The 15,346-nt window shown below is 38.4% G+C and overlaps 1 protein-coding gene across 1 annotated transcript; it reads right to left on the reverse strand.

Moving 5' to 3' along the window:
* Window positions 1–623: 623 nt before the first annotated feature.
* Window positions 624–1,130, reverse strand: LOC145112975 (uncharacterized). The gene has a single exon (XM_079049084.1). The coding sequence runs from the start codon at window positions 1,128–1,130 to the stop codon at window positions 624–626; it is 507 nt and encodes a 168-aa protein (XP_078905210.1).
* Window positions 1,131–15,346: the final 14,216 nt, after the last annotated feature.

The following is a 15,346-nucleotide window of genomic DNA, read 5'->3' on the forward strand; positions in this document are numbered from 1 at the left end:
GCATCGTGAAATGATCCCCTTATCTGTATCCCACAGTTAGATATCGTGCATTCAAGCGGGGTGTATAAACCTTATTTCATGTGAAAGAGGTAATTAGCTCTTTAAACCTTAGAGGGGATTAAGTACCCTTAAGCATAGGAGAGATTATCAGTCTCTAGCTTATGTATATGATAGTTTAAAGATTAAATCATTGATATAATGGAGTTTATCAAGTGTTAAGATGTTGAGATCTTCGTGTGTCAAGATCCTTATGTTTTAGGATCTTCATCCTCGAGGATCCCTATTTTAGGATCCGGAGGATCTTTATATTTCAGGATCTTCAACCCTGAGGATCCTTTATGTTTCAGGATCATTTCTTATGGAAATCCATAGTTGTGCGTTCTTCTGCATAGCAAACATTAGCTAGGGGTGGGCTTTAGTCTTGCTAACACCCCTCCAATGCTTAAGTTAGTAATGTAATGGAGGAGAAAGTAAGTAACGATGAAAAGTTCAAGGTGAGGAACATGTGTACCTTTGTTTTGTTGAGGATTAATAGACCCTACTTACATGTAGTATGGTTTGAGGATTATAGCATTCCACGATCTTGGTAGAACGTCTCCTTCGAGTGTTGCTAGCAAATATGCTCATTTTCCTGCTTCAGCATTTATGAGATATGGTCCTTCCCATTTAGGAGCTAATTTACCCGCACTGAGATCCTTGGTGTTTTGGAATGTTTTCCTTAATACCAAGTCTCCAATTTGAAACCTTTGGACTTTTATGTTCTTATTGTAAGCCTTGGTGATCCTTTGTTGATAAGCAGCAATGCGTATTTTGGCAAGATCTCTGAGTTCGTCAATAGTGTCAAGATCTTGTGCTAGGATTATGTCGTTATTCTCTTGATCTTGCAGTAAGTATCTTTCCGTCGGGATCACTACTTCGGTAGGGATCACTGCTTCTGTCCCAAACACCAAAGAGTAGGGGGTCTGACTTGTGGCTACATTGGAAGTAGTCCTGTCTGCCCATAAGACGAAATGAACTTCTTCTGACCATCTTCCTTTCTTTTTGTCTAGCCTTTTCTTCAAGTTGTTTACTATGATCTTATTTCTAGATTCTGCTTGACCATTAGCTTGGGGATGAACAGGAGTGGACATTATCATTTGACTCCCCAACTCGTGCAAAAGTCTCTTGTCCTTTTGTTTATGAATTGGGATCCATTGTCGCATATGATTTCAGTCGGGATCCCGAACCTGGTTAAGATATTACGTTTAATAAACGAGACTACCTCTTTGTCTCTTACCTAAACGAAGGCTTCAGCTTCGATCCACTTCGAGAAGTAATCAGCCATCACTAGCATGAAGACTTTTCCTCCTGGGGCTATTGGTAATTTTCCTACTATATCCATTCCCCATTTCATGAATGGCCATGGAGAGATAATAGGATGTGGAGGTTCTACCGGTTGATATGGGATGTTGCTATGTCTTTGACAAGCACCACACTCTTGAGCATGTAGAAAAGAATCTCTCTTCATGGTTGGCTAGTAGTATCTTGTTCTTAGTATCTTGGAGCATAAGGATCTGCTCCCAGTGTAACTGCCACAGTCCCTTTCATGTATGTCTTTCAAGACTTATGCAGCTTCAGGATCCTCCAGGTATCTAAGGTACAGACCTGCCATAGACTTTTTATAGAGTTTACCTTGGATTATCACGAATCTTGAGAATCTCGTTCTAAATGCCCTTTTCCTTTTTTCTTTTGGTGGGATCGTGCCATTTTGGAGATACTCCATAATGTGTTGGTTCCATGATTGTGGACTTTTTTGAGGATCATGTTCGTTAAGGTCCCTTCGAGGAGGGATCTAAGAGTCAGGATCTTTAATAGCTGCTATGCTTGTTGGTTGTTCAGGATCATCAGATTTGTCGGAGAGGGTTTCTATGGCTGGGGTTATTATATGGGTTATAGGAATCTTCGTTTCCGGTGGGATCCTAAGTGAGGATCCTAAGGTGGATAATGCGTCTGATTTTGTGTTTTCTTCTTTGGGACTTTGGTTAGGCTAAAGTTTTCAAAATCAGAAGCTAATGTTTTGAGGATTTCCAGATATAGTGCTAATCTTTCACCTTTCACTACATAAGATCCATTGAAGTGATTGGTTAGTAATAAAGAATCAACAAATACCTGAAGATCCCTGATATGAAGATCCTTAGCCAATTGTAGTCCAATGATGAGGGCTTCATATTCTGCTTCGTTGTTGGTAGTGTTCGCAACTGACTGCCTGGGGTAGGATGTCCCCCTATGGAAAATTTAGTATGATCCCTAGCCCTGTTCCTTTTTCATTTGAAGCTCCATCTGTGAACTGTGTCCATTTCCCCAGGTGTTCATCTTCTAGGAGTTGCTTGGCTTCCATGTCTATTTCGTTTTGTAGATCATCACTAAAGTCAGCTATAAAGTCTACTAATACTTGTGACTTCATGGCAGATCTTGGTTCATATCTGATGTCGAATGTGCTTAACTTCACCGACCATTTTGCCATCCTTCCTGACATTTCTGGTTTTCTCATGACATTCTTAATAGTTTAATTAGTTTTAACATGTATAGTATGTGTTTCGAAATAATGTCTTAATTTAGTAGAAGCAGTTACTAAGGCAAGAATTAATTTTGCGTGGTGAGAGTACATGGTTTCAGGATCCAGGAGACTTTTACTTACATAGTAGATAGGATATTGGTCTCCGTTAAGATCCTTGGCCAAGACAACACTTACCGCGTTTGAGGATACTGAGAGGTAGAGGAGAAGTGGTTCCCTATCTATAGGCTTTAACAGTAATGGCGCAAAATGCAATTATTTTTTGTGTTCCTGAAAAGCTCTTTCATGATCTTCAGTCCATTCGAACCTCTTGTTTTTCTTCAAGATATCGTAGAAGGGTTTACATCTTTCTGAGGATCTTGAAATGAACATGTTGAGTGTCGCTACCCTTCTGGTTAGCCTTTGGATGTCTTTTGTCGAAGATGGAGATTTTAGCTCGATGATTGCTTTGATCTGCTCCGGGCTTGCTTCTATTCCTCTCTTGGTTACCATATATCCAAGGAACTTGCCCGACTTCATCCCAAAGTGGCATTTGAGTGGACTCAGTTTCATATTATATTCGTCCAGGATGTCAAATGCTTCTTTAAGATCCCTGAGATGATCTTTAGCTTTCATTGATTTCACTACCATGTCGTCAATATAGACTTCCATGGTGTGCCCCATCTGCATGTCGTCAATATAGACTACCATGTCATCCGATTCACCAATCTTTGATATGTTGCACTTGTATTTTTAAGACCAAAAGGCATTGTAGTGTAACAATATATACCTATTGGTGTTATGAATGTTGTATCTTCTTGATTGGATGGTTCCATCTGGAATTGTTGGAATACTGCTGAAGCATCCATGAAGGTTAAGAGTTCATGGCCAACCGTCACATCTATCATAGAGTCAATATGTGGTAGAGGAAAAGGATCCTTAGGAAAATCCTTATTAAGATCCGTATAGTCTACACATACTTTCCATTTGCTGTTTTTCTTTGTACGACAAACACGTTAGCCAGCCATCTTAGGAACTTCACTTCCTTGATCATTCCCGTCTTGAGGAGCTTCTCTACTTCTTCTTGGATGATCTGATTCCTTTCAGGTGCAAACTTCCTTTTCTTTTGGTGTACTGGTCTGAAAGAAGGATCAATATTAAGTTTGTGAGTGATAATACTCTTGTCTATACCTGTCATATCTTCGTGTTTCCATGTGAATGTCTTGGTTCTGGTTCTTAGGAAGTTCAACACATGTTGCTCGATTTGCTCAGGCATTGAGGATCCTATCAGGACTTTAGCTTTAGGATCCTCGATGCCCAGGGGCACTTTCCTTCACGTCTTGCTCCTTTGTTTCTAGAACATGTCGTGCCCCCTGCCTTAGTTACAATGCTTGCTGAGGTTTGGTCGTAGATTTCATAGAGGTTTTATAACATTCCTTCGATTCTTGTTGATCGCCCATGATCTTTACTGTTCCCCATAGAGTAGGCATTTTTACACATTGATGATATGTTAATGGCACCGCTTTCATCTCGTGGATCCATGGTCTACCTGGTATAATATTATAAGAAGATGAGGTGTCAATAACACAAAATTTTTGTATAGAGTTTATCCCCTCTATGTATATTGGTAGCTTTATCTCCCCAATTGTGTGTTTCGTTTCCCCGCTAAATCCTATGAGGACCGAGGATCTCTTGATTATCTTTTATTCTGGGATGTTCATCCTTTTTAGTGCGTCTAGGAATACGATATTGACCGAGGATCCTTTGTCAACAAGGATCCTTTTGATGAAATGGTTGGCCATGTATAGTGTTATCACGAGTCTGCCATGGTGAGTGTTTTGGTCAAAAATTACACAAGTATTAATCAACCGAATTGAATGAGAGGGTGTGATGTTCAAATTGTGCAATAGCAAATGATAAAAGAGGGTGACACAATGGTTTACAAGGAAAGCCCTTGATCCTCGCTAGGATCTCCGACACAAAACCTTGGGAGGTGACAATGATCACCTGCCTTATTGATTTTATTATTGTAAAATGGCGATTACAGAGAATAATTTAGTAAGAAAAATTGAATGATTTTGTAGAGTAAGCTTTGAGTAAAAAACCAGTGTTTTGTGTGTGAGATACAAGTGTCAATTTATAGTCTAAACTAGCCAACAAGATGTCCGATATTTCGGGGATCCTCTATGACCAGCTTCACGAACGTTATTTAACCAAGTATTCCGGGTCTTTAGCATAGTTGAGATGATTCTTCATTGAGAACTGGTCTTCCCTTGACTATTTCTGCACATGTATTATTTATGAACAAAATATAACCGTTATGAATTGTTAATAAAAATAATAACGCTGATAGTCGGGATCTTGACGTAGCTGAGGATCCTGGGTAGCTGAGGATCCTGAATATTTAAGGATCCTCGCCCTAACAATTGCCCCCAAGTTATTCCTGAACATATAAAAGTTAATTTCGAAAACGTTGAAGGAATAACTTAAATTAAATTTAAAAGAGGAATTTAAAATTATTCCTTAATGGATAGGTTTTGTCTTTATCGAGATAATCGAGAAATAGTCAAATCATCTCTGTTATCTTTTCCTAGCTATAAATGTGGATTTTCGGTAACTTCCTCTTTACTTTCTTCATTCGTCATCATCTTATTGTGAAGGTAAATTTTCTTACTACTTGTTTCCTTTCGTCCCTTCAATCCCTCTCGTCATGGCCAAGAAAGCTATTCGTTCTCAAGGTAGTGTTGTTACCTCTCCCGATAATGATTTCAACGATCAATCAATTTTAACCTATGATGAAGTTTGCTCCTTTAACTATGAGGATATAGAATCGTTGAAAACTATTGGGGCTTTTTCTTCCGACGTAGTTTTCCGTCCTTTCGAAGCTACCGTCCAATCTAATTTTGTGTCTCCGACGTGGGTCTGTTTTCCTGAGTACCCGTTCACTCTAGGGTTAACCTATCCTTTTGAATCGTTCGCGATTTCTTTCTGACTACTCATATTTCTTATATCCAAAACTATGTCTGTGGTCTGGAGGATCCTATTTTGGATTGATTGCTTAAATCAGTCCAAAAATATGGACATTGGATCATCTAAGTTGGCTCTCATCTATGATCTTTCTACTTTTGGTTCTTCCCGTTTCTTGCTAAGAGTCAAGACAAACAAACCCCACCTCATTCTGAAATCTAAACAAAATGACGGCGCTTGGAAGGAAAAATACTTCTTTGTGATATGTGACTCGATTACTGAAGAGGATTCCCTACCAAAAACATGGATTAAAAGGGTAGGATTTAATTTAGACTTTTAAGGATCTTGAAATTTACTTCCCTTATTTTTTTTGTTTTGATGCAGCGTTCAAATTTGAGGAGCTCGCTCCTGCTGCTGACGATTCAGAGGACAAGATTTCCAAGTTTCTTGTGCTTCCTGCACTCGAGAGGTCGTTCAAGCTCGAACATTCCAGTCTCCAAGAGGGTTCCTCCACTACTACCTCTATGGCTACTGGTAACATTATTTTTCTCGGATCTATCTTTTATAGGATCCTAATTTGATAGGGATCTCTGGAAGGTTCTAAGACTACCAGGTCCAAGGCTCGTTTTGGTTTGGTAGATCTTGAAGATGATATGACCAGCGGTTCGATCAAGGTCAAGCAGGAAAAAGGTGCCATTCTTCCTCTTCCCAAGAGATCTCTTGAAGATCTTACGGTTAAGGCTTCAGGATCCCGAAAACGAAAGACTTCTGAGGCTATAGAATTCAGCCTGGAGAACCTCAACATCGAGGATGCTCTTGAGAAGGTATCATTATTTTCCCCAGCTGTAAGTATTCTGCGCATAGGCATTACTTATATTAATCTATCATACATGTTCCTTCTCATGCTGATGTTTATGTTTCTTCCATGTCCCCGCTCACGTTTCCCATGTTACCAACGATCTCAGGGTTCATGTCGACAAAGCCGAGTTTGTTCTAAAAGAGAAGGAGAAGACATGGAGGGACACCAATGAGGATATTCTCTATAGGGTGGAGTTGTTGAGTAAACAAAAAGTCAAAAAGGAGGAAGAATATCTCGCGGATCTCTAGGAGGTGATCGCTGACGCAAAGATAAGCGCTGCGATAGCTATTTTGCAGGGTAAGATTAAGTTGGAGGAGGATCTGGAAAACGCAGGTTCTTGGGATATGGACGGATGGCGCGAGGCGTTGGACAAACTGATCAATAAGCCTGCTATCGCCAATCAGGATCTTGTGATGTTGGTGACCGGAGGAGGCGAGAAGAAGGACGCAACTGATGATGACCAAGCTAAGGTCTAGGCCTGCAAAAAAATTAGTTTAAGTAGTTTTTGTTTTTGCCAGTGATGTAAGACAATTAACCTTTTGGACGGGTTGATATGCAACCCTTTTTTGAATGACATGGTAGTAATTTTCCTCTTATATCTTTCTTCTGATCTCTCCTCGTGATTGTTATGAAATTAAGATCCTTAAATAATTAGGATCCTGAAAAACTTAGTTCTTGCGAATAATCCTGAAACAAAATTTTCTTAGTAAATAATTTCTAGCATATTTGAATGTTGATAATCATATGATTTTAGTTTAGGACCCTGGAAAATTCAAGATCCTTAAACTTTATCTAGAGTTCTCTGAGAATAAGGATAGATGGAACCTGATTATCTCCGAGTTTTAAGCTTTCTCAGTCTTGAAATTTACTGAGGATAAATCTCAACTTAGGAGAGAATTTCGGTTCACTGTTGATAATAAGGCTCTTTACCAATTAGGGTTGATGAGGATCCTTAATGATGAGGATCCATAAGGGAAAGGATCCTTAATGATGAGGATCCTTATTGACAAAGATCCTTAAAGGTGAGGATCTTAGACCATACATGGGAAATCCTTCCTTAGGATAACCTGTTTAGGTTTTAGACATTGACAAAATTCTTGTGTAACACCATAGGTTCAATGGATAACATGTTAATGTTATATACCGAGGAGGATACCAACATGTGATATAATTCAGGGGAAAGATCCTTACTTATGAAAACATGAAGATGTTATGATTCGTGTGCTCTCTAGGGAAAATTCCCAACGTGTGATAACATGAAGATGTTATAGACCTTATGTAGTTTCTGGGGTAAGATCCCAATTTTTGATAACATGAAAATGTTATAAACCTTAAGTAATCATTGGGGTAGGATCCCAATTTTTGGATAACATGAGAACGTTATAAACCTTAAGGATATCAACTTATGTTTAAAGATAAGAGGGTTGGCGAGCCACTGAATCGTGAAATGATCCCCTTATCCGTATCCCATGGTTAGATATTGTCCGTCCAAGTGAGGTGTATAAACCTTAGTTTGTGTGAAAGAGGTAATTAACTCTTTAAACTAGCTTGTGTATATGATAGTTTAAAGATTACACTACTAAATATAATGGATTTTCTCAAGTGTTAAGACGTTGAGATCTTCGTGTGTTAAGATCCTTATGTTTCAGGATCTTCAACCTTGAGGATCCTTATATTTCAGGATCTCCAATCTTGAGGATCCTTATGTTTCAGTATCATTGCTTATGGAGATCCTTAGTTGTACGTTGTTCTGCATAGAAAACGTTAGCTAGGGATGGGCGTTAGTCTAGCTAACGCCCCTCCGATGCTTAAGTTAGTAATGTATTCGAGGAGAAAATAAGTAATTATGAAAAGTTTAATGTAAAGAATATGTGTACCTTGGTTTTTTATGGATTAATCGACCCTACTTACATGTAGTATGCTTAGAGGTGTATAGCATTCCATGATCTTAGCAGAACGTCTCCTTCGAGTGTTGCTAGCCAATATGCTCCTTTTCCTACTTCAGTGTCTATGAGATATGGTCCTTCCCATTTAGGAGCTAATTTTCATGCACTAAGATCCTTGGTGTTTTGGAATGTTTTTCTTAATACCAAGTCTCCTATTTTAAACCTTCTAACTTTTATGTTCTTATTGTAATCCTTGGTGATCATTTGTTGATGAGCAGCAATGCGTATTTTGGCAAGATCCCTGAGTTCGTCAATAGTGTCAAGATCCTGTGCTAGGATCTTGTCGTTATTTTCTTGATCTTGCAGTAAGTATCTTGCCATCGGGATCACTACTTCGGTATGGATCACTGCTTCTGTCCCAAACACCAAAGAGTAGGGGGTCTAACATATGGCTACTTTGGAAGTAGTCCTATATGCCCATAAGACGAAAAGAAGCTCTTCTGCCCATCTTCCCTTCTTCTTATCCAATATTTTCTTTAAGTTGTTTACTATGATTTTATTGTTGGATTCTGCTTGACCATTAGATTAGGGATGAACAGAAGTGGAAGTTATCATTTTGATTCCCCAACTTGTGTAGAAGTCTGTTTTCCTTTTACTTATGAATTGGGATCCATTGTTGCATATAATTTCAGCCGAGATCCTAAAACTGGTCAAGATATTACGTTTAATAAATGAGAATACTTCTTTGTCTCTTACCTGAACGAAGGCTTCAGCTTCGATCCACTTGGAGAAGTAATCAGTCATCACTAGCATGAAGACTTTTCCACCTAGGGCTACCGATAATTTTCCCACTATATCCATTCCCCATTTCATGAATGGCCATGGAGAGATAATATGATGTAGAGGTTCTGCCGGTTGATGCAGGATGTTGCTATGTCTCTGGCAAGCATCACACTTTTGAGCATGTAGAAAAGAATCTCTCTTCATGGTTGGCCAGTAGTATCCTGTTGTTAGTATTTTGGAGCATAAGGATCTGCACCCGGTGTGATTGCCACAGTCTCCTTCATGTATGTCCTTCAAGACTTTTGTAGCTTCAGGATCTTCCAAGCATCTAAGGTACGGACCTTCGATAGAATTTTATAGAGTTTACCTTGAATTATCACGAATCTTGAGACTCTTGTTCTGAATGCTCTTTTGCTTTTTTCTTTTGTTGGGATTGTGTCATTTTGGAGATACTCCATAATGGGTTGGGTCCATGAGTGTGGACTCCTTTGAGGATCCTGTTCGTTGGGATCCCTTTGAAGAGGGATCCTAGGGTTAGGATCTTCGATATCTGCTACGCTTGTTGGTTGTTCAGGATCATCGGATTTGTCGAAGAGGGTTTTTATGGCTGGGGTTACTATGTGGGTTATTGGAATCTTCGATTTTGGTGGGATCCTAAAGGAGGATCCTAAATTGGCTAATGCGCATGCTTCTGTGTTTTCTTCTCTGGGAACTTGGGTTAGGCTATGTCACACCCCAAAACCGGAACGGCGGAAACGTTCTGGGGTGGAGGACGTCATGTCAAGTATCACAACATATGCAATATAGAAATCAAAATACAACAACCATTGCATTAATAGTAATAATTTTACATGGGTTACATTTTACAACAAAATCAAAGTAGATATAGGAAATAACATAAGCTGCAGCTTGGTACTAGGCTGACTTCGCAAAAGTTCCCGGAGTGTACCTGTCTATCGATGACCTGAGAATACAAGTTATTTTGAAAGCGAGTATCAGCATTTTAATGCTGATGAGTTCATAAGTATTTAATGGCATTGATATAAATACATGTTTTTCTTCAAAATAATCTCATAAAAGATGGTGGTTTAGAATTTACAGAGTATTAGAATTCCTTCCAGAAAATCCTATATTTTCTAATAGAAGTAGTCTTCTACCAAGACCCTATTGTTTATGTTTAAGGAGTAATTTCCCCCAAAGGTAGTTATCTTTATCAAAATATAGTTTTTACCTTAAAGAATATGTGAGGAATTCACAAGCAAAAGTAATAGGGAAAATAATATTTTTCCTCAGCAGTAACACTGCTGGTTTAAAAGTGAATAAAACAGACTCCAGGTAGTATTGAATGAACAACACGCCTCGGAGAGTCTAAAAGGATGAAATACAGACTCCAGGAAGTATTAAGTGAACAATACGCCTCGGAGAGTCTAAAAGAATGAAGTACAGACTCCAGGAAGTATTAAATGAACAATACACCTCGGAGAGTCTAAAAGAATGAAGTACAGACTCCAGGAAGTATTAAATGAACAATACGCCTCGGAGAGTCTAAAAGAATGAAGTACAGACTCCAGGAAGTATTAAATGAACAATACGCCTCGGAGAGTCTAAAAGAATCTTTAATCCTAAATAGGTTTGTTTAAAGGTTTAAAATGTGGCCTAGTGTATAACTAGGGAGATATATATAATGATAATTTTATATATAGAAAATACCATGATGACACTTATTACCTTAAAGCCATGAATTATATGGTAACTCTAAAGATACTCGTAACCATACTGATTAACAATCGAATACTTGACGACCTGCTGGCGTCAGAATGAATGTGACATTTGTCACCCCTTGGCTTGGTCGGCCAGGACTGTAGCTAGCAGTCAGGATGTGGGAGTGTCTGTCCCGTATAGATCTATACACACAATGCCCGCTCTCCCTCCAGGAGACTCTGGTTACCACTCGACAACGGTGAAATCCGCGTTTGAGGATGTATCTCGTGTTTTGAAATCTATATACCTTTCATTTTACTAAAAGTACAAGTGTTTAGAATATAGATATAACTAAGTTCTCCTTTATGAAAGTTATGGTTGGTTTCTAAACTATACCTATTATAGTTTACTGGAGAAGTTATCTAGATGCCTTTGCTACCCAAAGGTGATGAATTGGCTGATGGAACTTTTATGACTATATATGTATACATGATATATAACTAATATTTAAACGACCTTCGGACGGATAACCGATACTCTAAAGCCACATCCAAACAAGGAAAAGGAATTAAAGCGAGTTAGCCTTCCTAAGTCCTTTAAACATTACTTATATAACTATACATATATAGGCATGCATTTGACAATATAAAAGTATAAAAAGAAGCTTTGGTAAAACCTTTGGAAAATTTATAAATAAGAATTCATGACTTGATGTCAGTTTATAAAACAAGATTTGAGAACCTTTAGCTGGATAAAACATTTTAACATGCAGAAATCTATTTGCTAGACAGTTATTAATCACATGTGATTGATCTAATAACCTTCTAGTTCAACTTGTATTCCCCCCCATAAAAGCATTTAAAATCATTTAAAAAGGTTGATTCAGGGGTATGAACTCACCTGACGTAGGTGATTCGGATGAACGGATGGTATAGGTTGCTATGTGTCAAGTGAGGACTTGAACACACACTCGGATCCTATTTAACATGTAATGATACATTTAAGTATCTAATTAGTCATTTAATAACTAATTATGCAAGTTAAGGCATCCTAATACATGAAAACACTTTGCTACAAGTGCTAGGAGTACTAAGGGTTGCATATAAAGAGAGTATGGCCTCACATTGGAGTTTACTCCTCAAATGGTGGCCTTTATGAGTGTTTACGGTTTCTGGACCACTTCCCCCATGAGTTTACGGCCGTAAACTCATGGAAGTGGTGTCATTGAGTGTTTAAAGGTCCTAAACCACTCAAGGAAGTAAGCTAGACTCGAATCAAGGGCTTAGGAAGTGACTAGGGCTCGAAATGACCCTTCTTTGGAGTTTACGGTCCTTGGACCACTCCTTGGGAGTTTGCGGTCGTAAACACATGGGTTTACGGCCGTAAACTCATGTTTGTCCATTTCCTTCGTGTTATGGTGTTTCTATCTTATGCATGCAAGGTTCTAGTCACTTATACAAGCCATAGAAGGTGTTAAGGGCACTTAAACACCATTGGAAGGTGTTTACGGTTTTGGGAGATCTCCCCAAACCTTAAACACATGTTTTCTTGGGGATCTTGATGTTCTTCAAGGGTTTAACATGTATTCTAAGTGAATAACTTGCTAAGAGGAGTGTACTTACTTATAGGAAGCTCGAATGAGTGTTTGGAGCCCAAGAACACTAGTGTGTGTTCTTGGTGTTCTTGGTGTTTTGAAGAACACTTGAAGATCTATGAAAAAGACAAGATTTCATGGGTGAAATCGTGTATAAACACTAGATAAAGTGTTATATGAACGAATCTAGGAAGAAAACACTTACTTTATGGCGGATTTGAAGGAATGATTTTATGATAGTTGAGAGAAAACTTGGGTGTTCTTGAAGTTGAAAGTGAAAAATGAGCTAAAAATGACTAAGTGTCATATTTATACTCTTTGGGGTTTACGGCCGTAAACTCCATGTTTACGTCCGTAAACTCTAAACTTTTGGAGTTTTGAGACTTACGTGATACACGGCAACTTCTAAAGTATACTTCCTTTTATTTGTTCGCTTGACGAGTATAAAATAAGAACACCCAACGGGCTTAAAACCGGCCAAAAATGTATTGAGATGAATTTGGCTAATTTTTGATGTGCTTGATTGCGGAGTTTATACAAATGAAAATTTCGGGTTGTCACAGGCTAAAGTTCTCGAAATCAAAAACTAATTTTTTGAGGATCTCTAGATATAGTGCTAATCTTTCACATTTCACTGCATAAGATCCATTAAAGTGATTAGTTAATAATAATGAATCAACAAATACATGGAGATCCCTGATTTGAAGATCCTTAGCCAATTGTAGTCCCATGATTAGTGCTTCGTATTCTGCTTCGTTATTGGTAGTGTTGAATTCGCAACTAACTGTCTGTGGTAGGATGTCCCCCTGTGGCAACTTTAGTATGATACCTAGCCCTGTTCCTTTTTTATTTGAAGCTCCGTCTTTGAACAGTGTCCATTTTCCCAAGTGTTCATCTTCTAGGAGTTGCTTGGCTTCCATGTCTACTTCGTTTTGTAGATCATCACTAAAGTTAGCCACAAAGTCTGCTAATGCTTGTGACTTTATGGCGGATCTCGGTTCATATTTGATGTCGAACGTGCTTAACTTCACCAACCATTTTCCCATCCTTCATTACATTTCTGGTTTTCTCATGACGTTTTTAATAGGATAATTAGTTCCCTGGCCATGTTTGGATTTATTCATGCATCAATGTTAGTATAGTTAGTATTTATAGTATTGTTGTTTAAGAAGTTACTATAATCAAGGTTTCTAGGAGTGTTGAAAGGTTCATTGAGATCATTGATCATAGATGCTCGGTTGCCATAGCTGTCCCCCAGGGCGACGCCACAGTGGTAGGAACTGTGTTCTTCTGGTGATTTTCTGAGGATCCTGCATTGTCAAAGTTCAGGATCTTTGGTTGTACAACTGTGGGCGGTGTTTCCTGGGATTTCTGAAACTCCTCCTTCATCCTCTCCACTTCTATGAGCAATGCTCTATTCTCCTCCTGTTGTTGGGTCACCTATTGCATCATTTTCCTCATCATAGCAAAGAGTTTTCTAGTTGTGACCGAGGCAGTCGGATCCTGGAGTCCTGAAGATCCCAAGCTTCCTTGGTTAGTGACTGGAGGGGTGTTTTCCTTGGAATTGTCATGCATTTTCCTCTGAGTAGGGGGGCTACTCGGAGGAGGTGGTAGGTTTTTGGTTGGAATGGAAGGAGTGGAGGATGAAGAGAGGATTGGTTGTGTAGACATGATCTTTCGAGGATTTTGAACACCACAGCCCCACGGTGGGCGCCAAATTGTTTTGGTAAAAAACTACACAAGTATTAATCAACCAAATTGAATGAGAGGTTGTGATGTTCGAGTTGTGCAATAGAAATTGATAAAAGAAAGTGACACAATTATTTACAAGGAAAGCCCTTGATCCTTGCTAGGATCTCTGGCACAAAACCTTGGGAGGTAATAATGATCACCTGCGTTGATGATTTTATTAATGTAAAATGGTGATTACAGAGAATGCTTTAGTAAGAACAAGTGAATAGTTTCGTAGAGCAAGCTTCGAGTAAAAAGTAGTGTGTTGTGTGCGAAATACAATTGTCAATTTATAGTCTAAACTATCCAACAAGATGTCCGATATTTCCGGGATCCTCTATGTCCAGGTTCACGAATGTTATTTGACTAAGTATTCCGGGTATTTAGCATAGTTGAGATGATTCTCCGTCGAGAATTGGTCTTCCCTTGACTACTTCTACACATGTATTAGTTATGAACAAAATATAATCGTTATAAAACTTAATAAAAATAATAACGGTAATAGTCGGGATCCTGGGGTAGCTAAGGATCCTGGATATTTGAGGATCCTGAATATTTTGAGGATCTTGTCCCTAACAATACCCACACTGTTATTTGCTTATGATGATTATGATAAAATTGTATGCTACTTGTAGGCTAGGATCTTCAGGAATTGCATGATAGAATTGCCTGATGTATGATGCCTGACAGCCTAGGAAGCTACATTTTATGTGATATGGAACTGACATTAATATTGTGGTTTCTTAGTGTATACATCATAGTTGTACATAACTACGATTTTATAGGTTGAGAATGTTTGATTTAGCCTTATTTCTTGTTCCTTGTTTGGTTGTAGGCTTAGGGTAGAATCAAGTATTCGAATGTTGTAACGCACGCAAGATAGGGCTAGATGATTAAAGAATAATAGGATAATTAATAGTCACAACGATAATTAGAGGAATTTAAACCGTAAGAGTGTATATCAAAGAAGGATTATTTAGGAAAATAATCTAAACAAAATTTGTAGTAGTCGTTAAACCATGAGCGCGCATATAAAGAATGTCCCAATCTCACTTTGTAAGAGGAAGTTAGGATTTTTCGAAGTTTCATCGCAGTAGTATACGACTTAGAAACCGAAGTAGAGATCGGTTGATTGTTAGGAAAAACAATCTAAATGAGAGTTGAAGATCTTGTCCATATGGTTCCATAGATATAAAGCCAATCGAAAATGGATATCATATGAGTAAGTTATGAATTTTAAACAGACTTTAATAGTGTAAGCCTCTTAAAAATATAGCTTAAAAACAAATTCA

This window comes from Lactuca virosa, chromosome 1 (assembly GCF_052849685.1).
Source record: "Lactuca virosa cultivar CGN04683 chromosome 1, Lactuca_virosa_CGN04683_v6, whole genome shotgun sequence".
NCBI classification, from domain to species: Eukaryota; Viridiplantae; Streptophyta; class Magnoliopsida; order Asterales; family Asteraceae; genus Lactuca; species Lactuca virosa.

Excerpts from the sequence above, each read along its gene's own strand:
- LOC145112975 (XM_079049084.1), bottom strand. The coding sequence starts at position 1,130 with ATGTCCACTCCTGTTCATCCCCAAGCTAATGGTCAAGCAGAATCTAGA.